The sequence below is a fragment of the Sminthopsis crassicaudata genome, chromosome 3, assembly GCF_048593235.1.
Source record: "Sminthopsis crassicaudata isolate SCR6 chromosome 3, ASM4859323v1, whole genome shotgun sequence".
Lineage (NCBI taxonomy): Eukaryota > Metazoa > Chordata > Mammalia > Dasyuromorphia > Dasyuridae > Sminthopsis > Sminthopsis crassicaudata.
This window is the reverse complement of record NC_133619.1, coordinates 507,984,181-508,009,737: the sequence shown is the minus strand read 5'-3', so window position 1 is coordinate 508,009,737 and position 25,557 is coordinate 507,984,181. Positions and strand designations below refer to the sequence as shown.

Genomic DNA, 25,557 nt, shown 5'->3' with positions numbered 1-25,557 from the left:
ATGCTTGTTAACTGATGGATTTACAATAGACCTAAAAGTTTCACAGTACTAGTGTTTGTAATCCCCATTTTTCAAATGAGGCAGCTGATACTCATAGAGGTTATAGTGATAGGACCAAAAAGATAATCCAGAGCTTCTAATTATGATGCTCTTTCATCCCTGTGCAGGTTGCACTCCTGACTTATCTCCTCAGGACTTTCTCTCCCACATCATATCTTCACTCTAGAGCTTCATTCCACCCTGGGGAACTTCTCAATATTTTCATATCCTCTCCCTCTAATTGGCTTGCCCTACACAGAATTTACATTTTAAGGAGGATGGGCAGAACAATCATTTTTATTCCTCTTTAGATTCTTGAATCTCCTGGATTTTTTTCTACCAGCCCCCTAGATAGGTATCTTCACCCCCCTCCCACTTTCAGTTCCCTTTTATGTTTTATTTCCCCCATTAGAATGTAAGATCCTTGAGATCAGGGACTGTCTTTCTGCTTGTATTGATACTTCTAGGTACACATTAACTGCTTACTAAATGCTTATTGACTTGACATGCTTTCCATTACATTATGCTGCCTGAAGTATAATTGTCTGACATCAGATTGTGAGTTCCTGGAAAGCAGGGATTGCCTTTTATCCTTCTTTGTATCACTAGTGTTCAAGAGATTGACAATCACACAGTGGGTGCTTGATGAATATTTGTTGAGCAATTGTCTGTTGCTATATAATAAAACTGCAATTTTTAATATAAAAATGTGAAAAATAATAAGTTCATAATGGATGAATAGAAGACACATCATTGGGGCACAGAGTACTAGAATTTGAAGAAAACTTAGAGATCTTCCTAGTCCAAAGAACTATATTTACACAAAGTACATTATCTGTGAATTTATAATTTACTCCTATTTGACTGATGAAATTGGGGAAGAAACAAAAGTGACTTGACCAAATGAGGTGAGTGTTGGAATTGAGGAAAAGGAAAGAGAAAGTAAGGAAGGAAGAACAGGAGACAGTCTATTTTATGCCCTCTTCTATGAATCCAAGAACGCCAGGCAGCTTACCAAAGGCTTCAGAGAGACCAAACACCTTCTGGTTGTAGACATCAGTTTTGTCCCAGATGAAATAGTAAGAGAGGTCTGGAGCAGCGGCGAACCACTTCCTGAAGAGCCGCCCTTCTACAGCTACCATGAGATGTACCTTCATGAGATTGAAGGGAATGGTGGGATGAGTGAGGCTGATCTTCAGGACGGACTTGTAGCCTGGGGTCCGGCTGCTCAGATAGCTCAACTTCATGCTACAACCTGCGATGCTGATCTCTTCCTGCAAAGCCTGGAGAACAAAGAGGAAGAAATATTAAAAGGGGAGAAGAGGGAGAAGTGTAGAAGAGGAGATCCTGGAAGCTCAGCATAGAGAGAGACTGGACCTATCAAGTGAAGTGTCTGCCCTCTCCCACCTCTAAATCTTGTGCTCCTGATGACAGACTCAGGTGAAGAGCTCAGATTCCCTGTAATTAATTTCCTGCACCAACCACTAAACCTGACAGCCTCAAGGGTCTTAAGGAGGTAGGGTTACAACACTTTCAGGCTTCTTTAGTAAATAAAAAGTAAACAAAAACAATGTGAATCCAAATATCTGACCAGAAACAGGTATTATAGTGGAATCAACCATCCTCCAGCTACAGGTTGTCTCCATTTCACAGATGAAGTAACCGAAACCCAGATTAATACAATTTCAATAAAATGGAAGCTCTTTGAGTGCAGGCAGAATCTTTGTATCCTTGGAGCTTAACAGTGTACAGCTAAAATGTTGTAGAATTTGTATAAAACAGAACCAGAATTCAATATAAAACACCATTTAGAATCAGTAGTCAACCCACTACCCTTGGGCTCCATCAGTTTACAGACAACATCTCTATGATAAACCATGCTGTTAAGAACATTATCCCCAGACAGGCAGTGCATTGGTGGTTATTTGATCTTGCTTTCTCCAAGTACTAGCTGCTTCTAGCAGGAAGCCCAAAGAAACAAGAAAGAGATCTCAGTGGGCATCTTGTCACAGAATGATAACTTAGAGGTCTTCAAGTCCAACTCCTTCATTTTATGTCAGGAAACTGAGGCTCAGGGAAATTTAGTGACTTGCCTAGAGTAATACAAGTAGAGGCAGCTACAAGTGCTTAGAGAGCTCAGAGTTAGGAAGACCCTCCTTAGGAATTTATTAGTTGTATGATCACAGGAGAAATATTTAAACTTTCTCAGCCTCAGTTTTCTCACCTATAAAATGGAGGTAATAATAGCATCTGTCTACTAGGGTTATCTACCTAGATTGAATGATATAAAAGACAATACACTTGGCAAATCTTAAAGCATTATATATATGCTAGTTATGCTAGCTAACTATTGTGTTTTTTATTATTATTAGCAATTCAATAAACATTTTAAAGCAATTACTGTATCCCAGGCACTTTTCTAAGTGCTGGGGATACAAAAAGAGTAAAAAACTGTTTCAGCCTTTAAGAAGCTTACTATTTAATAATAGTAGTAGTAGTAGCAGCAGCAGTAGCAGCAGCAGCAACAGTAGTAGTAGTAATAGAAGTAGTTGTAGTAATAATAGTAGTAATTGTAATAATAGTAGTAGTTGTAGTAATAAAAGTAGTTGTAACAATAGTAGCAGTTGTATCAGTAGTAGTAGTAATAGTAGTAGAAGTGATTGTAGTAATAATGATAATACTTGTAGCAGTAAAAGTAATAAAAGTACTTGTAGTAATAATAGTAGTTGTATCAATATTATTATTAGTAGTAATAGAATTGATTGTAGTAATAATAGTAGTACTTGTAGTAATAGTTCTATCAGTATTATTATTAGTAATAGAATTGTAAAAAATAATAGTAGTACTTATAGTAGTAATAGTAATAAAAGTAGTGGTGGTGATAGTAGTAGTTGTATCTGTATTATAATTATTAGTAAGAGTAGTAGCACTGATAGTAGTAGTAGTGGTGGTGGGGATAATAATAGTAGTATGAAGTAATCAGCAAAACAGAAATTTCAACCCTAGATACTTTAGCCTAATGCCATGGAATAAATGTGCATAGATTGTGTTGGTCTTTAGCTTAAAAAAAAAATTCCACTATAGCTCCACACTGAGTATCTAATTTAAGAAAAACTTAGAGTTGATCATTTCACTCATCCCGTTCTCTTGATGAACCTCTCTTGGCTGTCCACTGCATTCAGGTAATAAGCAATTTCCTCCTGGCTGATCATAGTAGTCCTTAACTAGCCTTTCCTAGAGCCAGAAGCTTAATTCAATGTCTGTGTTTCACAGGAAATTACAAAGGATCATATCTAGAGCTGGGAAGCCATTTATTTCAATTCTGATTTTACAGGTATGGAAACTGAGGTCTGAAGAAGTTATCTGATTGATCTAATAAAAGAACAATGGATTTGAATATCTGTTCACTTGGATTTGAGCTCTGGGTCTGACACTTATTTGTTGGATGAATCTAGCTTATCAGTTTAAATTTTAAAATTCAGTTTCTTTATTTGTAAAATAAGGATATTGGACTAGCTGTTCTCTAATGTCTGATTCTGTATAAAGTCGGAGTTAACAGAGTATGAGGCATTAGCCAGATCCCATGAGAACTTCCTGAGCACTGCCCGTGGAACCAAAGAGAGAGAGTTTGCAAACTCTGCCATGGAGATGTGGCCAATTTACCAGCTGATGCAGACAAGGATGGCAAGGTGACAGCACGGGGTTAAAGTTAGTCCTGAGCTCTGAAACTTTAATAAGAATACAGTGACCAAATTCTTCAGTATTCTAGTTATGTGGTACAATGTTACAATGTGTTTTGTGAACTACACACTAGTAAAAATAAATACAATGAATGTTGAGGCTATAAAGAAAAAGATTTCCATCGGTTCTTCCAAGATGGAAATTTTAAATTAATGTGAGGCTGCCAGCACACATTTAAGTGACTGAACATTTGCCGGCTTGCTGCTCTGAGCTCAGTTCTAAGGAGGGAATGCTAAATCATGTAGGGTCAATGCAGACACTGAAAGAATGGTGCATTTACAGAAGACTCAAGTCTGCATTCAATTCCATTAAAATAAAAACATTTATTAAACAACTACTATGGCCTGGGCACTGGGCTAGGCATGGAAGGATAGATAATGCCCAAACTAGTTCCAGCCCTCGGGGAGCTTACATTTGGGTTTAAGCTCAGTGATTTCCAGTATTTCAACGACAGTTGTGCATTCATAGAACCCACAGGGCAAAATAAAATGTCTCTCATTCTAATCCTGTCCTGATCATTATGATTCAGAGACCTCCACAATATGGAGCCACTAGATTTTTCTAGCTTTTTCTCATAATACTGACTATACTACTCATAGTCTCATAGATATTGTATAGGTCACGTCAGCTTTCTAGGACTTGTTTTCCCCATTTGTAAAATGAGGTGTTTGGTCTTGATGAGATCAGGATCCTAGACTCTTGACTTAGTAATGTCTGGGGATAAATTTTCAGGTTAGGGATGGGATGTGGTGTAGGAACTTGGATGGGAAAAAAATTACATGTTTATTTTTACTAACCTCTACCTGAAATTCATTTAGCATGTCCTTCAATGAGTTAAAAATATGATTCTGAAAAGGGGTCCATAGGTTTTTATCAGACTGCTAAAAGAGCCCACGACACACAAAAAGATGGAAAAACAAAACAAAACAAAACAAAACAAACAAACAAAAACAAAAAAACATCTCCTAAATGAGCTTTCGGGTCTCCAGCTCCAGATTTCTGATATTATGCTCTTCATTTCCTGTTTCCATGCTTTTGCTATGGCTGGATCCCCTCCAACTCATTTCTACTTCTCTGTGGCATCTTAGCTGATCCCTCTACCTCTTTTCCCCTATCTAAATGCAAAGTATGTTTTAATTCTTTTATGTACTTATTTGCTCACCCATTCATTTATCTTCCTTGAGCAGGTAAGCTACTTACTAAACTGAGCCTCAGTTTCTTTTGTCTGTAAAATGGGAATAACATTCGTTGCTCTCCTGAACTCAAGATTATTATGAAAGAAGCATGCTTTAAACAATAAAGAACTATATTGTTGTTGTTCAATCATGTCCGATTCCTTATGTCTCTGTTTGGGGTTTGTTAGGTTCTTACTAAGTACTAAGTTGGTACTTAACAATTCTCTAGTTCCCACCTTTTGAACCCGGCCTTTAAATTTTTTTTTTTTTTTTTGGACCCGGCCTTTAAGGGGAGTTTACCCCTTTGAACTTCTGAGGAGTTTACATATGAAAAGGAGTTTATATAACCTTTAAAAGGAACAAGTTCATTGGTTGAAGTAATTTTCCCACAAGCCCTTGAGTTATCCCATGCCCATTCTCTGGGAGGATAAAAGAAGACCACATTGAGCCTGGAGAATAAGTCTACTCTAGGTCAGAGTTGGGATGGCTCTCTGGAGGAAGAAGAGTCTAGTCTGGCCAGGAGATTGAGTTGGCACAGCAGATCTCCTCCCAGAAAGCGATCGGCAGCTTCTGGAGACAACAGAACTTTACATTTTGGCGTCCACAACATCGGGCAAGGACTTTTGCTTATCCTGACAAGGACTTATTCTGAGCCCTTCAGAGGAGCTAGCCCGGCCCTTGACAGGGTTTTCTTGGCAAAGACACTGGTGTTGTCTGCCATTTCCTTCTCCAGCTCATTTTACAGATGAGGAGACTGAGGCAAACAGAGCTAAGTGACTTGCTCAGGGTCACACAACTAGAAAGTGTCTGAAGCTGGATTTGAACTCAGTTCTTCCTGACTTCAGGCCCAGAACTCTATTCACTCTGCCACTTAGCTGCCCACAGTACTATATAAACAATTATTGTTATTACTGTGAGGAGAAACTTCCTCATTCCTAACAATCTTCAAGCAGAGGCTGGTGAGGGAAAAGATTCCTCCCTCAGGAAACTCTGAGGTCCTTTCCAACTAGAAGAATCTTTGATTCTATATTCATGCAAAAGAAAGAGAGAAGAAAGTGCTTTCCTAGATAAATGGTGGTGGGGTTATGAATAGGATTATTTTTTAAAAATTTATTTTATCTTAAAAAACTGAATAAGAAAAAAGAAAAATAGAAAAGGAATACAAAACAAAATAAAATAAAACAAAAGAAAATATTGTCATGTACCCAGAAGAACATCAAGGAGGATTCAAAATATGTAACAACAAATTATCAGATTAAGAAAGTATATATATATATATATATATATATATATTAGTGGAAGAAATTATGCTATGAATAGCATTATTAATTATTATTCTTACAATAGTTACTAAATATTGTGTACAAAGTCTTGTGCTGGGGGAGATATAAGGATGAAATAAGATACAATCCTTTCATTGAAAAAGATTATAGTCTGGTAGAGGGATTGTGTGCAGACTACTGGAGGAAAATACAACCAGTTTATTTTAATCTGTGTGACATACACTTATTAAATTCTGAGGCTAGAGACTATGTGTGAAACATAAAACCTTTCTATTGTGTTACCTATTTTATAAAATACTTAGCCCAGACAAATCTTGTGAGGTAAGTAGTGAAAAGATATTATCCTCATTTCATAGATGAAGAAACTATTCAGAGAAATGAATGAATGAATGAGGATGAAGATAGCCACCATTTAAATAGCACTTACTATGTGCCAAGTGATTTAGGAATTTTATTTCATTTGATCCTTAGAGGTAGGTGTGCTATTATTATCCTCATTTTGCAGCTAAGAAAACTGAGGCAGTCAGGGTTAAGTGACTTGCTGAGAAGAAAAGGCAGTCTGAATTCAAATCTGGCCCCAGATATTTACTAACTGTATGATCCTGAGCAAATCATTTAAACTTGACTGCCAAAAGAAAAAAAAAAGGAGAAGAAAAGGCAGTCTGAATTAAAATCTGGCCCTAGATATTTGCTGTGTGATCCTGAGTGATGTCTCTAGCCTCAGAATTTAATGTGTATGTCACACAGATTAGAATAAACTGGTTGTATTTTCCTCCAGTAGTCTGCACACAATCCTTCTACCAGACTATAATCTTTTTCAAGGAAAATATTGTGTCTTATTTCTTCCTTATATCTCCCCCAGCACAAGACTTTGTACACAATAAGTATTTAGTAAGTGACTTGTTCAGGATCTTACACCTAGTAAATATCTGGGGCCATATTTGAATCCAGACTGCCTTTTCTTCTCCTTTTTTTTCTTTTGGCAGTCAGGGTTAAGTGACTTGCTCAGGATCACACAGATAATAAGTGTCTGGGACAAAATTTGAACTCAGGTATTCTTGGCTCTCATGGTTACTTTACTACTGATAAAAAAAAAGAATCTAGACTCAAACTGACATTTCTCATTCTATGTTTCCTGTTTTTTCACTCCACCATAATGTCCCTGGGCATCCAGATGGCACAGTGATAGTGCAGGACCTAAAGTCAAGAAGTCTTGATTTCAGGTATAACTGTGTGACCTTGTTTGCCTCAATTTCCTCATCTGTCCAATTAGCTAGAGAAGGAAATGGCAAACCAGTCCAGTGTCTCTGTGAAGAAAACTCCAAATGGGGTTACAAAGAATCAAACATGACTAAAAAAATGACTAAACAACAACATGTGATGTCTCTGCTCAAGAGCCCATCGCTAGGTTTCATATGTAGTAGGCGCTTAATAAAGATTTCTTTGAACAAATGAATGGACTTAAGTCAAAGCAATCCTTCCAAGTGCCAGCTATTCTAAGCAGGAAGGTTCGACAGCTGGGTGAATCACCGTGTAAGAACATCATCCCATTGCTCTCATAAATATTTACTTTCTCTAATGTACCCTTTTCAATTTACATCTCTTGGTGCTTGCAAAGGGTGAGAAATGATAGGACTGGGAAAACTCTAGAATTTATTTTAATATATTTTATGAGCCTAGCAACAAGCGATGCTAAGAATGGGGTTCAGGCAGTCACCAGCTGCTTCACTTTGCAGGGGAGCAGCAGTGGGGGAGAGGGTGTGATCTTTTAACCTAATGGAGCTGAAAGTCCCAGCCACTGGGAAAAACCAGGTCTGAGCTCTCCTGGCAAGAATAGGGTAACAAATGACTGTTCCCTGGTAAGATCTGGCTCTATTGACTGCCATCTCCTAAGAAAGGTCAGCCTAGTACAGACTGGAAGGAGATATGTGATGAATACTCTGAATGGGAGGGAATCCTGGGGGGGGGCACTCCATGGATTTCAAAATGGCTCCATTCTGCTCTTGGGTGCTGTCATCTGGATCAATGTGACACAGCACATACAGAGAAATGTGTTTGCTTAGTGGGGCATAAAATAGACACGCATAAATGTATAAAGGCAGCACTCTGTGAACTCGGGCAATCTATTAACATGCATGTTGTCAGGGGGTTGATTCGACAGGTTAGGGGAGTGCAGGCAGATTTCTCATTAGGTGCCTGCTCCTCGACTCCCCATGTCCCCCAGGTTGCCGTGCCTGCCATCAGAATCAGGGTTGGGGACAGCAAGAGTGCTCTAAGAAGAAATTCAACAAGTCTGAGGTGTGCTGGAAGAAGGAATTTTGATTTCTGGACAATTCCCATGTATCCCTTAGAAGGCAGGAAATGTCTTAACCAAACTCTCTCTGTCTCCCCCAGTGCCCAGCACAGGATTCTCTGCTTAGTACATGTCACTGAACTGAATTGAATGGAGTATTCTCCAATTATTTCCTTTCAAAGCTACCTACAATGAGGAAGTTTCTACTTCCCATACAACTTTCAGATGAAGATGGAGAATCATAAAATTTCCACAATAATAGGATAATAATAACTAACGTCAGCACAGTTCATTAAAGCTTGTAAACTTTATATTCATTATATGAACTTTATATCTTTTATGTAAACTTTATGTACATTATATCATTTTTAACTTAACAGGTCCTAAAAGTACATTTTACAGCTATTCTTAGTCCCACTATATAGATGAAGCTTTAGTGGCATAAGAAATGAGTCTCAGGCAGAATTTAAATGAGGTCTCCTTGATATTATATCCAAGAATTCTATCCCTTACTCCTTGAGGAACCTCAGGAACCAACCTAAGATTCCCACCTACAGCTCCAACTCTACAAGTGGTTGTGCAGCCTCTATCTGAGATGTCTAATGATGGAGTATCTGCTATTTCCCTGGACAGGTGATTCTACTTGTGGATAGCTCTAATTTTGGGAAAGTTGCTTTTTTTTTTTTTTTAATTACATCAAGTTCTAATCTAAATCCTTTGTATAACTGCCCATGACTTTCAGCTCTTCCTTCTAGTTTCCCATAGAATGAGTCTGGTTCTTTTCCCATATGATAAGTCATTTAAATACTTGAAGAGAGTTATTTAAAAAAAAAACTACATCTAGTTCTAACTTAAAGCCTTTGTATACCTTCTGCCTATCACTCTCAGCTCTTCCTTCTAGTTTCCCATAGAATGAGTCTGGTTCTTTTCCCATATGATAAGTCCTTTAAATATCTGAAGAGAGTTATTATTATTATGTGTGTGTGTGTGTGTGTGTGTGTGCGCGTGCGCATGCTAAGGCAATTGAGGTTAAGTGACTTGCCCAGGGTCACACAGCTAGGAAGTGTTAAGTGTATGAGATAAGATTTGAACTCAGGTCCTCCCGACTTCAGGTCTGGTGCTCTGTGCCACCTACCTGCTCCAAGGGAGTTATTTTTTTTAAAATTATATTAAAGTTCTAATCTAAAGCTTCTGCATAACTTCTGTCCTGAATCTCAGCTCTTCCTTCTAGTTTCACACAGAATGAGTCTGGTTCTTTTCCCATATGATAAGCCCTTTAAATATCTGACAAGAGTCATATTTTCCCTCTAAGTATTAAGGACCAAAATCTTCAACTCCTTACATAACTTGGTCCCAGGGATATGCTGAAGCCAGCTCCTACTGACTTTTGTGAGTCATCTGTTAAATTTTCAATGTCAGGATTTACACCTCTAAAATTGACAAATGCTTTACATCAGGGCTTGATTTATTGTTTTATTGACTGTCTAGACTAAAGAAAGTGTTGAGAGAAAATGCTAATAATAAAGATTAAACTAAAAAGTGCTGTGAGAATATTTCCCCCTTCCTTGGAAAATTGGTTGTTAAATATTTACCAGTATATCCTTGTATGATCCTCAAAGCCCCACAGCATTTTGGTTCCCTTCCTCTAGATCTGTATTAGTTAACTGACATTCTTTTTAAAATATGGCTCCCAGAATTGAACATAATACTGCAAGTGTAGTCTGAGCAGAGCAGTGGAACATGGTATATTCTCCATCCTTTGTGTACCTTTCTTAATGCAGCCTAAGCTTGTGAATTAGCTCTTTTGGGCTACTATGCAACTTATATTGAGCTTGTAATCCACTGAAACCCCCAGATCTTTCCCTTACACACTAGGAGAAACTTTATACCATGATGTTTCCTCATGGAGGACATTCTCTTCCTCCTCTGCTGAGAGCTGGGTGCTATACCTTGAGTTTCTAAAGGACAGAGCTTTTCAGCCTTGCTTTGAGGAAGAAATCCTTTTCCTTTTCTGAGTATATTGGGGATATTCAGGGCGGGGCTGGGGAGAAGTCCTCAAAACACAGAATCTGAGGCAGATAAGTAGTGAGAATCTCAGACAAGATTTTCTACAATACTCCTATCCAATTTCTGCTTGAGAAGCAACAGAGAACAGTGAAAAAAATACTGAATTTGGAATCAGAAGCCTTGTTTTTAAAGCCCAATTTATTGCCTGCATTATCTCAGGGAAATCATACCTCTTTATTTTCAAAAATTTTTGTTTTTAAAATTTTTAAGTCACATCTCTTTCTGTTTGAGTTTCTGCTTTTAAAAAAGGAGTTGTTTGAACTATATGGTTTGTTTCTAAGAACCTTTCCTCCTTAGAATCCCGGGACCTCCAGCAACAGGGAACTCACTATTCCCTGAGATGACCTTTGGACAATGCTGATCCTGAGGAGTTTCCTCCTCCTGCTCAAGTGAATACAGGCTTGGCTTAGAGCCAAGAAGAGTAAGTCTGTGCCTTTCATGTGAGAAATGCTTCAAATATTTGAAGACACTGATCATGTCTTTCTCTAAGTCTTTTCTTTTAAAAGTGAAATGTCCCCCATTCTTCTGAGGAGCTCTTGTAGGACATGGCTTGCAATCTCCCTCCTCACTTCCCATCATGCTCCCTAATGCATAATACATTCTGTCTTCCAGTCAGACTGGCTTGCTTGCCAGGACTTACTTACTTGTAACTCTGCATAGGCGGCTTCTCCCTTGCCCTCCATGCCTGGATGCTCTCCTGCTTCACCACCACTTTTTAGAGTCCCTCGCTTGATTTGAGGTCATTCCTAACAAGAGACCTTTCCCAATTTCCCTAACTGTTGGCACTCCTCCACCAAAATCACTGCTATTTACTTATCTCAATTCATAATTGTTTTCTCAGCTTTTTAATGGCAGGGATTATTTTTAATTTTGCCTTTTTATCCCCAGCACCTGGCACACAGACTTTGACATACATAATAGATACTTAATAAATGCGGGTTAAATTGAATTAAGTTTTCACAATCCTACTTTTTCTCACTTTTGAGACACAGTAAATCAGAAGGGGATCTAACTACCTCACAAGAAGCAGCTAGTGATCCAGTACATAGAGTGTTGGACCTTAACTCAGGAAGACCTATGCTCAACTTACTGGCTGTGTGATCTCTGACCCTTACTAGCTGTGAAATTGTGGTCAAGTCCCTTAACCTCTGTTTGCCTCAGTTTCTTCAACTGTGAAATTGGGATAATAACAGCACCTTCTCTCAGGATTGTTGTGAGATATTTGTAAAATGCTTAGCATAGTGTGTGGCACATAGCAGATAGTATATGACTGTCTATTTCCTTCTCCTCTATTCTATTTTTAATCAACTCATTATTTTTCCTTAAACCCAACTAAAATATGTCTGCCTGTAATTTTCACCCATTGGTTCAATGAAGATGCCCTTCCCCCTACTTCTGACTTTCCCTGGGTACTCACTGTCACTTCTCAAACAGAATCAGGCACTTTGTTTTTATATAACCTTCCTTTGGGTGCTATTGCTGGCTACAGGCTCTAATTACCCAGAAAGCACTTGCAAGAGGGGGTAGAGCATCCTGTGGTGGCAGCTCATGTCAGTCACCCAGATCTCTCCCAGAAGCCCATAGCAGTCTGAGGCTCTTTGGAATGGGAGGATTGTGGCAGCAGAGAGAGTAAAAGCTAGACAGAATCTCAGCGGTCAGCAAAACCAGACCTTCATTTTGTTGCATTGCTATCCTGAGAAATCTCTATTCTGGGACTTCTCCTCATTGGTGATTCCCTCCCTGGGATCCCATTTCTTAAGATACTTTAGATCTTTCAATCCTAAGCAGGCTTCACCTCACCCAAGCCTATACTCTTCAGAAAATTGTTCTTCTATGTTTCCTTTTCTGCTAAACTGCCATCCTAACTTTTCATCTCCAATCTCCCCTTTCCCATCTTTCTAATTCCTTAACCTTTCATTTTCCTCCTCTTTCCCATCTTTCTAGTTCCCTAACCTTTCATCTGCATCCTCCCTTTTCCCATCTTTCTAGTTCCCTAATCTTTCATCTCCATCTTCCTCTTTCCCATCTTTCTAGTTCCCTAACCTTTCATCTCTATCCTCCCTTTTCCCATCTTTCTAGTTCCCTAATCTTTCATCTCCATCTTCCCCTTTTCCCATCTTTCTAGTTCCCTAACCTTTCATCTCTATCCTCCCTTTTCCCATCTTTCTAATTCCCCCATAATTGCTGTATTCCCTCATTAGAATATAAGCTCCTTGAGGGAAGGTCAGTCTTCTGTGCTTGTATTTGTATCCCTATTGCCTGACTTAGAGTAAGAGCTTACTAAAGACTCTGTATATTTTGCAAATGAGGGACCTGAAGCTGAAAAGGTTAAGTGGCTTGCCTAAGACCACACTGTCTGAGATAGGATTCAAATCAAGGATGTTACCAGTCCAAATCCAACATTCTATGCACAACTACTTGGAGTAAGGAACATTGTCCCCTACTCTCAAGGGACCAAACATTCTGTGCCTATGTATATATACTTACAGATTTTGTTCTGTCATTTTAGAAAACTCCCATTTGGAGCTTTCTTGACAAAGATACTTGAGTAATTTCCCTTTTTAGGGAAACTCATTTTACAGATGAAGAAATTGAGATAGGGCAGCTAGGTGGCACAGTGGATAGAGCACCAGCCTTGAATTCAGGAGGACCCAAGTTCAAATCTGGTCTCAGACACTTAACACTTCCTAGCTGTGTGACCCTCGGCAAGTCACTTAACCCCAGCCTCAGAAAAGGGAAAAAAAAAAGAAATTGAGATAAACTGGATTAAGTGACTTGCTCAGGGTCACACAATTATAGCTCTCTGAAGTCATATTTGAACTCGGGTCTTCCTGATTCTAGGCTCAATGCTCTATTGATTATGACACTTAAGTTTCCCCTTGATGTTCTAGCTCTGACACTTTACATTCTCAAAATTCTATAAATTCTAATATATGTGATTCTTTGATTTGGAGAATAATTAAAGCAATGAATAAGATGTCCTGGGAGGATATCACATGAACTCTAAGGGTACTAGAAGATCAATTTTAAAAAAAAGTGGGCTAAAAGCTCAATATGATTTATGATTTAGGCTATCAATAACCAAAGAGTTGGTGCAATGTTGGGCTGCACTGGGTGGTATAGATGTTAAGAATAAAAAGGTCCTTCTGTGCTCTGTTTAAGTCAGATTGCCTTATGCAGCTTTGAATACTGCTACATAAACTGGAGGGCATGCAAAGGAGAGCAGCCAGGATGATGAAGGTTCTGGAGTCAATGCCATAAAAGGATCACCTGAATGAACTTTGAGGGAGTTGTATTTGGCTTGGAGGAGAAAAGATTAGGAGAAAAAAGACAGCTATATCCAAGGATTTGAAGGGCTGTGTGTGAAGGAAGGATTGCCCATGTTCTGTTTGTTTCCTGAGACAGAACTAGAAGATTAGGTAGAAATTACAAAGAAACAAATTTAGGCTTGATTTTGGGAAATCACTTCACAATAATTAGAACTAATCTAACTGGAACAGCTACCTGTGGAGGTAGTGAGTTCTCTTTCATTGAAGGTCTTTAGGAAGAAGAATATGTTAGAATGGGGATTCCTTTTGGGAATATATGTTGGATTAGTGGGTTGCTGAGGCTTCTTCTAAGCCTAAAATATTTAGACTCTGTGGATCAATTCTTAGGAGGAAAAAAAGGCCAGGGTGAATGACCCCTAATGTGGCTAAAACAAATTGAAAATATGATGTTTAATGTAAATGGTCACTTGTGTCCTATGAAAGGGATGAGAGCAGTAAGTAATCTCTAAGATCTTATGTGTAGCCTTGGAATAACCTTTCCAGGTCAGATTTCTCACTTATGAAATAAAGGGAGTTGGACCAATTGACCTCCAAGATTCAGCTTTAAATATTTATATATTGGTAGTTATATATATATATATGCATATATATATATATACACACATACATATTTACATATATATGCACACATGTAGTTCTATAACCTCTTCTGGAGTTAATACTTTATGTTTTCTGTCTAACCATGTTATACTTTCAATTTCTTTCCATTCCTAGTATTCTGTGTTCTAATATTCTAGGTTGTGGTCTCTCAAGATTTCCTGTTTAATGACTCTATGAAAGAAAGTTAGAACAGTCTCTGCAGTCATTTCTCCACTAACATTTTATGATACTATGAACCTCAAGTGAAGATTGAGGTGCCATTTTATATATGTGTGTATATATATATATATGTATATCTATTTATCTATATTATAATATTATAATTAAATCTGATGTTATAACTTACCCAGTTTGATTGATGGTACTTGTAATACTCATTATATAGTACCATTCTCTCATCTTTCCCATGCATCTAATCCCAAGCTACTATGCTTAAAAAGAAAGGCTTAAGAGGACTTGTTCCTGGCTTCCAGTTATCAAACTTACATGCCTGCACCAGTACCTTCATTATCACTCACTCCCTTTTTATCTCCATTAGAATATAAGCTCCTTGAGGATAGATATTATTTTTCTTTTTGCTTATATTTATGCTCCCAGTTTTTGGCATACTGTGGTTGCTGAAATTTATCTGTCCTCTTTTCCATCCTTCCTCTCTCCCTTTCTTCCTTCTGCATAGCTTTATCCATGTCATTCCCCTTTAAAAAACTTTCAATGGCTTGCTACTGATTTTAGGATTAAAACAAACTTTCCAAAGCCTAATTCAAGGCTCACCATAATATTTCCAACCTTTTCAGCTTCTTTTATATGACTTCCCTTCATCTTCCATATTCTAGTCAACCTGGATCATACTTAATTGTTCTCTGATCTTAAAATGCTATCTTTCACCTTTTGCATTTCTCTAATTCTTTATCTTAACTCTTCCTCATTTCTGTCCTTCAGAATCCTTACCTACCTTCCTTCTTTCAGTGTTCATCTCTGGAACTATTGCCTACTGAAAATATTTTCTATCTCCTCATTACTTATGGCCTAACTCAGAAGCTCTTCCCTTTTCCCTTATTAGCTCTTTACATTTTCTGAATAGACATTTCATACCTATCATTGCTACAATGAGCTAACTGAAGTCATGTTCTTTCTTTTTAATTTTTTAAAATAGTATAACCTCAGCATCTAATACTATTATAAACATTTAATAAATGTTTGTTGAACTGAATTGCCTTGAATCTCTAGCACTAAAACCCTTCCTTTACCTCATCTGCCACAGTTTCATACCTGGATTTCAGGAACAATAGGGCCTTTCTCTGCACAGGAACTTGCAAAGGCCGTCAGGGGTGATGGAGAGACGATAGGGTTGGGGCGGGCAAAGTTACTGAGGTCACAGCTTGGGATCTCGTTCTCCTCATGTCGCATGACGATGGTCTCCATGACAAAAAAGCGGTCCCACGGGAGCCAGAGTGTGTGCTCTTGAGTGATGAAAGGTGCACGCTCAAACCTCAGAATGATGGAGATCCCGCCATTTGTCACCAAATCAAAGCTGGAAACAAAAAAAAAAAAAAAAAAAAAAAAAAAAAAAAAAAGGGAGAGCTACAAATCAAGTCCTAAGGAGGGAAAATCCCATGTTACAGTTTTGCTTCAAGTGTAGATCAATTCTTGACCCCCTGCCTCCAAGATGAACACTCATTCCACCAGATTCAAAATAATATTAAGTCAATGTTTCCTGTTTTTATTGAGTGTTTGTGATATAATTGCCATCATTCTAGCAGGTGACTCTGAGATGTAAGAAACTGGTTATGAAATGTGAGTGTGTTTGGAAGTGATTCCCTCCCCCCTCATCCTTCCTTCCCCAAAAGAATAGTTCATAAGTTTGTCACCTGAAAGCTGGGCTCAGGTAATCCTTGAAGATAAGGCAGCTTTAAGTGTTTAAGTGAAATCCATTCATTACATCGATCAACTTAGAACTGCAGAATCCCAGTACTAGACGGATCCTCAAAGAATACTAGCTCAGTCCTGCCAGAGCAGAGATTCCCATAACAATAATCCTCACAAGTGATCCCCTAGCCTTTGCCCAAGACCAAGAGCAAGGAAGCACTTATGGAGAGTGACCATTACTAAAAAGCTCTTCTTGGAATTTCTTATTCTGCTATACTATAGCTTCCACTTAATACTTGCTGTTGTGCCTTCCAGGGCCAAGTAGAGAAAGCCATTTGCTCTTCTCATGACAGATTCTCAGATAATTAAAGGTAACAATAAATCTTCTCTTCTCTAGGCTACACATCCCCAGCTCCTTCAACAATCCTTAGATGGCAATGCCCTCACCATGCTGGTTGCTATCCAACTTGGCCAGTATCCCTCCTGACATGGGCTAGTAGGATTGCGGCTAAGCAGATGCACCCAAATGGTATGTGAGGTCCTTTGTTCACCAGGTTTCCAAGACTCCACTTAATTTGACTTTAATATGATTCCATCACTATAGACCTTTATTGCTAATACAAAACCTAGACTCATTTTTATGCTATACTATTGTTGGGAACTTGAATTGTCTGGTATCCAGTTTTCTAGTGGAGAACCTTTTTAACACTGGCTTGGCTGGTGTGTTTTTTTGTGGTATCCTTAACGTCCATTTCACTGGAAACGTTAGGGATTTTTTCTACCATTTTATATATGCCAGAGGGCAGAAATACTGCCTTTGGAAGACCACAGAGGTGAACATGGAGAATAACAGATTTAATTCTATAGCCCTTTAGAGTTAGTTGCCTTCATATTGAGGTGTGTGTGTGTGTGTGTGTGTGTGTGTGTGTGTGTGTGTGTGTGTGTAAATGATAGTGTCAGGTTAATGATTCTACTTCTCTGACATGACATCTTCCAATTCACTTAAGCCATGGAAAGCTCTGGGGTCTTACATGCATCAATAGCTTCTCGAAATGCTAGCTTGGGGCAGTGCCTAAGGTAATACTCTAGGGAAACGTGTCTGTATGTATGTAGGATTGGGAAAGTTGGGCCTAAATCTATATAGTGAAAAAAAAAAGAGTACACATAAATCAGACTTGTGCTTAATTTTATATTATTATTTTAAGAAGAGGGATAGGGTGGCTTAGTGGATAGAAAGTTGGTCTCAAAGTCAGGAAAATGTGATTTCAAGTCCCATCTCTGACATAATGGATTGTTTAATGTGAGCTGAACATTTAACTTCCCCGTGTCTGCAGATAATACTCTAAAGCTTTTAAGTGCAGAGAAGGGGCTGACCTGCTTAAGTAGAAGGAGCTCCCTTACCTAGGAGTTCCCCATTCCAAACAAAGCACAGATCTTAGTCCCTGCCCATATTCTTCTCTTAAAGGGGAAAAAATCAATCTAGAGGCTTCATGATATAGTGCATGGAACCTTGGATCCAGAATCTGAGAATCTAGGTTCAAATTCTGCCTCTGTTACCACCTTTGTGTTGACCACAGGCAAGATTCTTCACTCGTATGTGACTTAGTTTCCTCATCTGTAAAATGAGAGTCTTGGTAACAACATGATTTCTGAGGTCCCTCTCACCACCAGATCTTTTGATTTCTGCCTCTGTAATTCTCTTTTCTGATTCCTGTTCATGTGGTGGAATAGCACTTTATCATAACAAAAAAACTTCCCTTAATGATCACCTTATGCCATTTGAATGTCACAAGAATACTAAGAGGCATACAGAACAAATACTGCTATTTCCACTTTACATATGAGAAAGCTGAGGCTCAGAGCACTGCCGTGATTTGTGCACAAATCACTCAGTGAATCGGTGACGATTCTAGCCCACGTCTCAGACTCATAGGCACTCAAGAAGAATATACTTATTGAGCACCTACTGTGTGCAGAGTGCTACACTCAGAGCTCAAGGGTCAATGAGAGTATCCCGCACCTGAGAAGTATTTAGCCAGCTTCTGCAAGTCTACACTACTCTAAGGAGTCTGTGTTGTGAAGCTCCCAAGTCCTTCATCAACAGGCTGCCTTTCTTTTGCAAAATAATTTTGTAATTTACTATCTTAGGTACACATTTGCACAATAAAACTGGTGAATATTGTCCAGAAGGCCAAGCTCACTCCCTACCAAAATTCTATTGGATTGGGACTCCAGGGAAGATGCTTGATTTGAAATACCAGTTGGGGCTTTTGCTTTCTAGACCTACTCTTTTAAAAGAGATTCTGAGAACTTGCTGCTGCTTGTCAGTGGGCAGAACAGCCTTTGTGTGTTGACGAGGACATTTTTAACAGTTAATTAGCATTTGGCCAGTGCTACAACCAGACAGGGAGAAAGCTCCTTTCACATGAGGTTGTGCATGAGAAAGGAGAGAGGACAGAACAAATGGGAGGAAAAATCCCATTCTACAAGCTCTTGGTGAGACAGAGACTTTCTGAGTTTATTCTTAGAAACACCTTCTCTCCCACAGGGCAGGTATGGAGAGCTGCAGGAGGAGCTTGGCTCTAATGAGTCGGGGAAAGGCTCATTAATCTACAGGGAGAAATTTGGCTTCAGGTACAGGCATCAACTGTGACACAAACGGAGAGGCGTCGATCTCATACCAGGCTCAGGGAACTGAGAGGTTGTAGAAAGAGAGGTTGCCGCTCATAGGTGTTGTCTTGCTGGAGCCTGCTTGCCTGTCCACCTTGCAGAAAGCCATTCCCACCCTCAAAGAACAGGGCAGGGATGAGGGTTATAGGGGGACGAAAGATGATTGGAGTCCCATATCCAGCTCTCCCCCTGATTCCTACTATGAATTAGTGAAGAAGCTGCCATGTCAACAAAATGGGGACATCTCTACTTGCACTGGACTTAAGGTCCTATATTTGGGACAGATCTGGAGCTAGAAGGGACTTTCATTTTATTTGATTCCACTCATCTTAGAGATGGGAAAACTGAAAACTAGGGAGATCCCACGGATAAATGGCAAAGCTAGATTTTGATGTTGGGGCTCTGACCCCAAATTCAGTGCTCTTTCCTTTAACACTAGAGGCTCTGAATTCATAGACTCCCCAAGATCACTTATTTAGGATTGGGAGAAAAAAACATTAGCGTTCCTTGAGTCCAACTTTCTCTTCTTATAGATGAGGAAACAGAGGCAAAGAGAGGTAATATATCCAAACACAAAAGTAAAGGGTTTTCAGACTTTTTTATAAGTATTTTGTACACAGGGATAGTTTCCTTATCTGTATGTGTAGCCCCAAAGCCTAGCACATAGTGGTATTAAATAAAAATGTTACTGTTTGGCTACCTGTAACTAGGTATAGCTAGGCTAGCTAAGGGGTGTGGTGGATAGGATCCAGCTAACTTCTTCTGGAGTTAAGAAGACCTCAGATACTGGGAGAAATAAGAGCACCCATAAAAGGGCACCTAACTCCTGGGTTGTTGTGAGGATCAAATCAGATAATATTAGCAAAGAATTTTATAAACTTTAAACTTTAAAGTACCATATACATATTAGCAAAGTCTTATCATAGGAAGGATGTAGGGAGGGATGAGAAAAACTCTGGGGTTTTCGATCTGCTGATGGGGACAAAGATCACTGTGGAGAGGAGCAGCACATAGTAGGACTAAAAATGAGTTCATTTTAGTGTACAAATGCTAGAAAGACTGAAAGAAAAAGGGGAGGACATATCTGAAAAAGTTTATTTTAATGAATTGTCCTTGCTAGTTCACTATGTGTTTCTACTTCTTAATGGAAAATATTGATGTCAGCCATCACTAATTTGTAGTGCCATAAAATCCCCAAATAAACAAAATTTGTAGTGTAGTAGGGGATAACCCCATCTTGATTACATCTGAGAGGGAAATGGCAATACCTCTCTTGCTGCTGAACCCTTTTCTGGTTACTACATTTAAGAAGAAACATATATAAGTTATAACACATTTAAAAGAAGGCATTCAGGATGATAACTACAAATTATGTCATACAACGGTAGGTTGAAGGAACTGGAGGAGGTTTAACTTACAGAAGATTTGGGGAAGGGGAGGATGATATCTTTTTTCCAGTAGACTATTGTAATAGAAGGATTCAATTTATTCTCTCTGGCTTTGTAGTTCAGTAATGATTATGAAGTACAATTTAGTTTAATATAAGGAATAATATCTTATTCCTGAGAGTAAATCAAAGAATGGGCTGGGCTAAATCCAGGGGTAATGAGTTCCCCATCACTGGAAATCAAGTTGAGCTTGGAAGCTGGCTTTTAGAATTTGAAGAGGATTTCTTACCTGGGTGAGGATTAGATTAGATGTTCTTTGAGGTCCCTAGAAACAGTTCTCATAAAGAAAGTGACCACATAGAACTGCCTTACTCAAGACCTCCTGAAGGCCTTCTCCCTCTGTGCAGGTACTGCCATGGAGTCCTCAATGTAACATTAACAAAGGCAAATGTTGCCTTCAGGAGGATGTCACTTGCTGTCTGGGCCAAGAAGTTCAGTTAAATGGGAAAATTCATTGGTCCCAAAGGAATGCTTGTTAACCAAATCTGACAGCCTTCCATTTCTTCCTGGAAGGTGCCCGAATGAGAAGGCATTTTTTTTTCCTTTCACAAAAAAACTTGGTTCTTAACAGCCAATCACCCACTTCATTATCACCCTGGGCAGGACAAACTGAAGCCTGGTAGTCGATTAAACAGGTGTTAAAAATCAATCAGGCTACAGCATTATCTCCAACAGGAGGGTGAGAAGAAAGTTTCTGGATACATGATTTAGCCAGATGGACCTTCTCTCACCTCGGTTTATTAAAAATAGAAAATTCATCATTACTGACAGGACAAACAGTACAGTCCCCATCCCTCTTCCAGCAAACAGTGCTTATCCCTGGTGTGGAAAGGAGGCACAGGGTAAAAATCAAAACTGAGCTCTCTGCACTAATGAGCTGGGTAATATTGGGGAAATCACTTCCTTGTCCTTAGTTTTCTCATCTGTAGAATGGGGGAAGATATTTATACTTTAACTGACAGGGTTCTTGTGAGCAAATTGTGAGTAAAGTATCTTTTTTCTTTTTCTTTCTTTCTTTTTTGGATGCAATGGGGAGTAAGTGACTTGCTTAGGAATCCTTGTTTCAGAGTTTGGGCCTATAACATTTAAGCTCACAAAATTAGTAAGTAGCTGAGGCTGAATTTAAACTCAGATCTTCAGACTCCAAGCTGGGTATTACCTACCTTTGTTAGGTAAAGTGATGTATTTTAGAAATGTGAGATAGAAGTAGTATCAATAATCACCAGTGTTTAGCTGGAAAAGTGCTTTGTTAATTTTAAGATGTCTTTATTTTCTTTAATGTTACTTTTGTACACTTAAAAAAAGGTCTATGAGCCTCGAAGCAATCTAGGGATTCTAAAAGGCAAAGGTGTGACAAAGGGTACCATCCAGACATGAATCATAGCTTGGACAATGCAGGGAGATGAGGGATGGTATACCAAGTTTGGGAACAACTAGGGAGGAGAAATTTGGCTGGAACACAACGTGGAAAGGAGACTAATCTGAAAAAAGGAAGGTAGGTTAGAGCTAGAATAGAAAAGGTTTTTTATGTCCTTGGATTTTTATCCTAAAGGTAAAGGGGGAGGGCCGCTGGATATTTCTGAGGAGGGAAGTGCCATAGTCATATGGTATCTGATATGTCTCTCATCTCCCAAGATTCTATGATGATAAATTGCTAAATAAATAAACTACTGAGTAAAATGTGGTCCAATCAATGCCACAACCAGACTCTGGCCCATGAATCAATGCACCAGCCGGAACAATTCTTGCAATAGCTTCAGCCTGTGCAATCTCTGATGTAAAAGCATTTACAGCGGGAGCTGGGTTAGCTCTCTCACATAAGGAAGTGGATGACAATGACATTTTGTCTTTGCAAAGTGATATCAAAAAACACATTGACTAATGAGATAATTCAGGCTAATTCCAACAGAGTTGTGAAGGAAAAAGCCATCTGCATCCAGAGAGAGGACTGTGTGAACTGAATGTGGATCACAACAGAGTATTTTCATATTTTTTTATTGTTGTTATTGTTTGCTGATGTTTGTTTTTTTTTCTCATTTTTCCCCTTTTGGTTTGATTTGCACAGCATGATATGTGTGGAAATATGTTTAGAAGAATTGTACATGTTTATCCTATATTGGATTACTTGCTATTTAGGGGAGGGAGGAGGGACAGAGAAAAATTTGGAACATGAAGTTTTGCAAACTTAAATGCTGAAAACTGTCTGCATATATTTTGAAAATAAAAGCTATTATTATTTTTTTTAAAAGACATGTTGACTTGAAAACTTGTATATTTGTGCCAGTCTATTCACCCTCTTGTCTGGGCATCCTTGTGACCAACATTATGCATCAAGTAGTCAGAGTTTTGGGTGCAACCTACAGCCACCACAGGACTGTTCTTCTGGTTTGGCTTTATTGCTGTCTTGCCTATGCTTTAAGGGTGACTATAAATGCCATCTCCTTGGGAGCCTTCCTTAGATCACTTCTCATCCACAGAAAATATTCTCTCTCTCTTCTGATCTGAGAACTCTTTCTAACTCGTCTCCCATTTTGCATGCATCATGCAACTCAATTCAATGAACACTTATTAAATGCTAGTCTTGGGAGTGAGGTGACTTGGGTTCATATGCCAACTCTGACTGACTCTTTTGTTAGAACAGGAATTCCTAATCTTTTTTCATGTCATAGATCCCTTTGACAGCTCAATGAATCCTGTAGACTCCTTCACAGAATGAATTTTTAAGAAAAAATTCACAATTGAAGGAAATGTAAAATTTCAATTAGAAGTTAGTGAAAATAAATATATATTTTTCTCTATCCAAGTGTAGGGATCTCCAGAAATCTATCCAAATACCTCTTGGGCCATCTTGGGGATCCAAAGACCTCAGATTAAGAATCCTCATGTGAGAATATAAGCTTTTTGGGAGTAAGGATTGTTTTATTTATTGTATGTACAGTGCCTGGTAATAGTAGCTACTTAATGAATACATGTTGATGATAATGTGATATTTGACCATAAGCACCACATGTAACTTTTCTGAATCTCGGTTCCTTCTACTATAAAATGGGACTAATAATTCATGTCCTATGTACTTTAATGTAGTCGTTGTGAGGGAAATTTTTTGTAATGCTTAAAGCTCAATATAAATGGGTGACATGATAGGTTAAGGTTAAGATGAAATAAAATATAAAAATTACCTCAATTCTCAAAGACTATGAAAAGCATTTTTGTTTGATTGATCATCTGTGTAAACAGCTTTTCTTATATTGCTAGAATATAAGCTCCATGAAGGCAGAGCCATGTTTTAATTATTTTTGTAATTCCCTCAGCCCTCAGTGCAGCAAACAACACTTAGCAAGCACATAATCTAGAGTTGTTGAATGGAGGAAGGAATGAACTAATTCCAACCAGTTCACTTAAAAAACCAATTCAGGATTTTGTTCTCTTAGTTCTATTGGTAGTAAAACAGTCAGAATAATGACTGAGCATCACTGTCCTCGCGTCCTGCTGGCCACAGAGAATGCCATACCTGCCATCCTGTCTGCTGATGGTGTACCCAAAGAGAGGGTTGTTGACAAAACTGATGTTCACACCAACCAGTGGAGTTCCATCGGACGTCATCACTTGACCTCGAATCACGCAGGCGTGTCTAAAAGGGTAGAAGGAGGTTGGAGGGAGAAAAATGATGCTGTTTAAGAACAAAGTAACCCATTGCAATTGTACAGTTAGGGCATTGATTGCATCTTCATACATTTATTAATGCACTCAATCTACACGAGGGGATAAACACAATCCAGTTAGGGCATAATTTCCACTCTAACAAAGCTCACAGTTTAATAGAGGAGATAAGGAACTCAAAACAACTATATCATCTGATGATACGTAATAAAAACATGAAAGAAGGAAAAAACATGTGTGATTTTGTAGCTTGTAACTAATTAGTGGAGAATCAGCACACAGATCCTGAGCAAGGCTGTATTTTAGTGCAGCTTTACAAATTAGGAAGAAAATCACCACATGAAGACGAAGGAGAGGCATTTCAGGCATAGAGAAATGTGTCGAGAAAAAGCATAGAGATGTGAAAATACAATGTCTATTCTGTGAGGCAAGAGAGTGTAGATTGGTTAATTTTAGAGTCAAGGAGAGGAATAATGTGCTATAAGGCTTTGAAGGTAGGTTCTGGGCCTTAAATTTTAGGTAAAGGAATCTGAATATCACTTAGGGGCAAGGGTTTGCTGGAGCCTTTTTAGCTGAGGCAATTGGGATTAAGTGACTTGTCCAGGATCACATAGCCAAGAAGTGTTAAGTATCTGAATCCAGATTGGAACTCAGGTCCTCCTGACTTCAGAGCTGGTGTTCCATCTACTGTACCAACCAATTGCCCCTTGTTAATTTTTTAATCTGATCATTTACACGTTGGAAATCAGTAAATATGACAAATCAGGATTCAACATATTGTTTTGTTGATGTCTAGATTTAAGAAAGTAAGAAAGAAAATGTTAATAATGCAAATTAAACATAAAAGTGTATCCTGCATACCTCCTTCTGGTTCCCTTCCCAAGAAATTGATTGCTAAATATTTACTAGCATACTTATGTTTAGGACTCAAGAAAGAACCATGAAGGATTTTTAAGCAGTAATGTGCACAATGAGATCTTCATGTAAGGAAAATCATTCCTCAAGTGCATCCTAGAAGATGCACACTGGGATGGGACAAGGGTGATGATTGGAAAGAGAATAGAAGAAAGGTTGATGAAGAGGCTACTGTGAATTGTACAAATAAAATAACTAAAATATCTATATCCTTTGAACCAGAGATGCCATTGCTGGATTTATGCCCCAAGAAAGTTATTGATAAGAAAAAAGTCTTCACCTATTCCAAAGTATTTAGAGTAGCCCTTTTTGAGATACCTAAGAACTGGGGAAACCCCCCCAAATTAGAGGTCCATCAATTAAGGAATGGCTAAACAAACTATGGTATGTGAAGGTAGCAGAATGTTACTATGCTGAAGAAATTATGTGTGTGATGAATATAGAGAAGCATGGACAGATCTGTATGAAATG

At 38.6% G+C, this 25,557-nt stretch overlaps 1 protein-coding gene across 12 annotated transcripts in view; it reads right to left on the bottom strand.

The window, feature by feature from the left end:
• TENM4 (teneurin transmembrane protein 4) overlaps positions 1–25,557 on the bottom strand; it is a 1,584,659-nt gene that overhangs the window by 77,413 nt on the left and 1,481,689 nt on the right. For all 12 annotated transcript variants that reach the window (XM_074303958.1, XM_074303961.1, XM_074303962.1 and 9 more), the window contains 3 exons: positions 24,023–24,142; positions 15,797–16,058; positions 1,055–1,322 (listed from right to left, as the gene is read on the bottom strand). In XM_074303958.1, the coding sequence (XP_074160059.1) occupies positions 1,055–1,322; positions 15,797–16,058; positions 24,023–24,142 (650 nt within the window). The remainder of the gene's footprint in view (positions 1–1,054; positions 1,323–15,796; positions 16,059–24,022; positions 24,143–25,557) is intronic.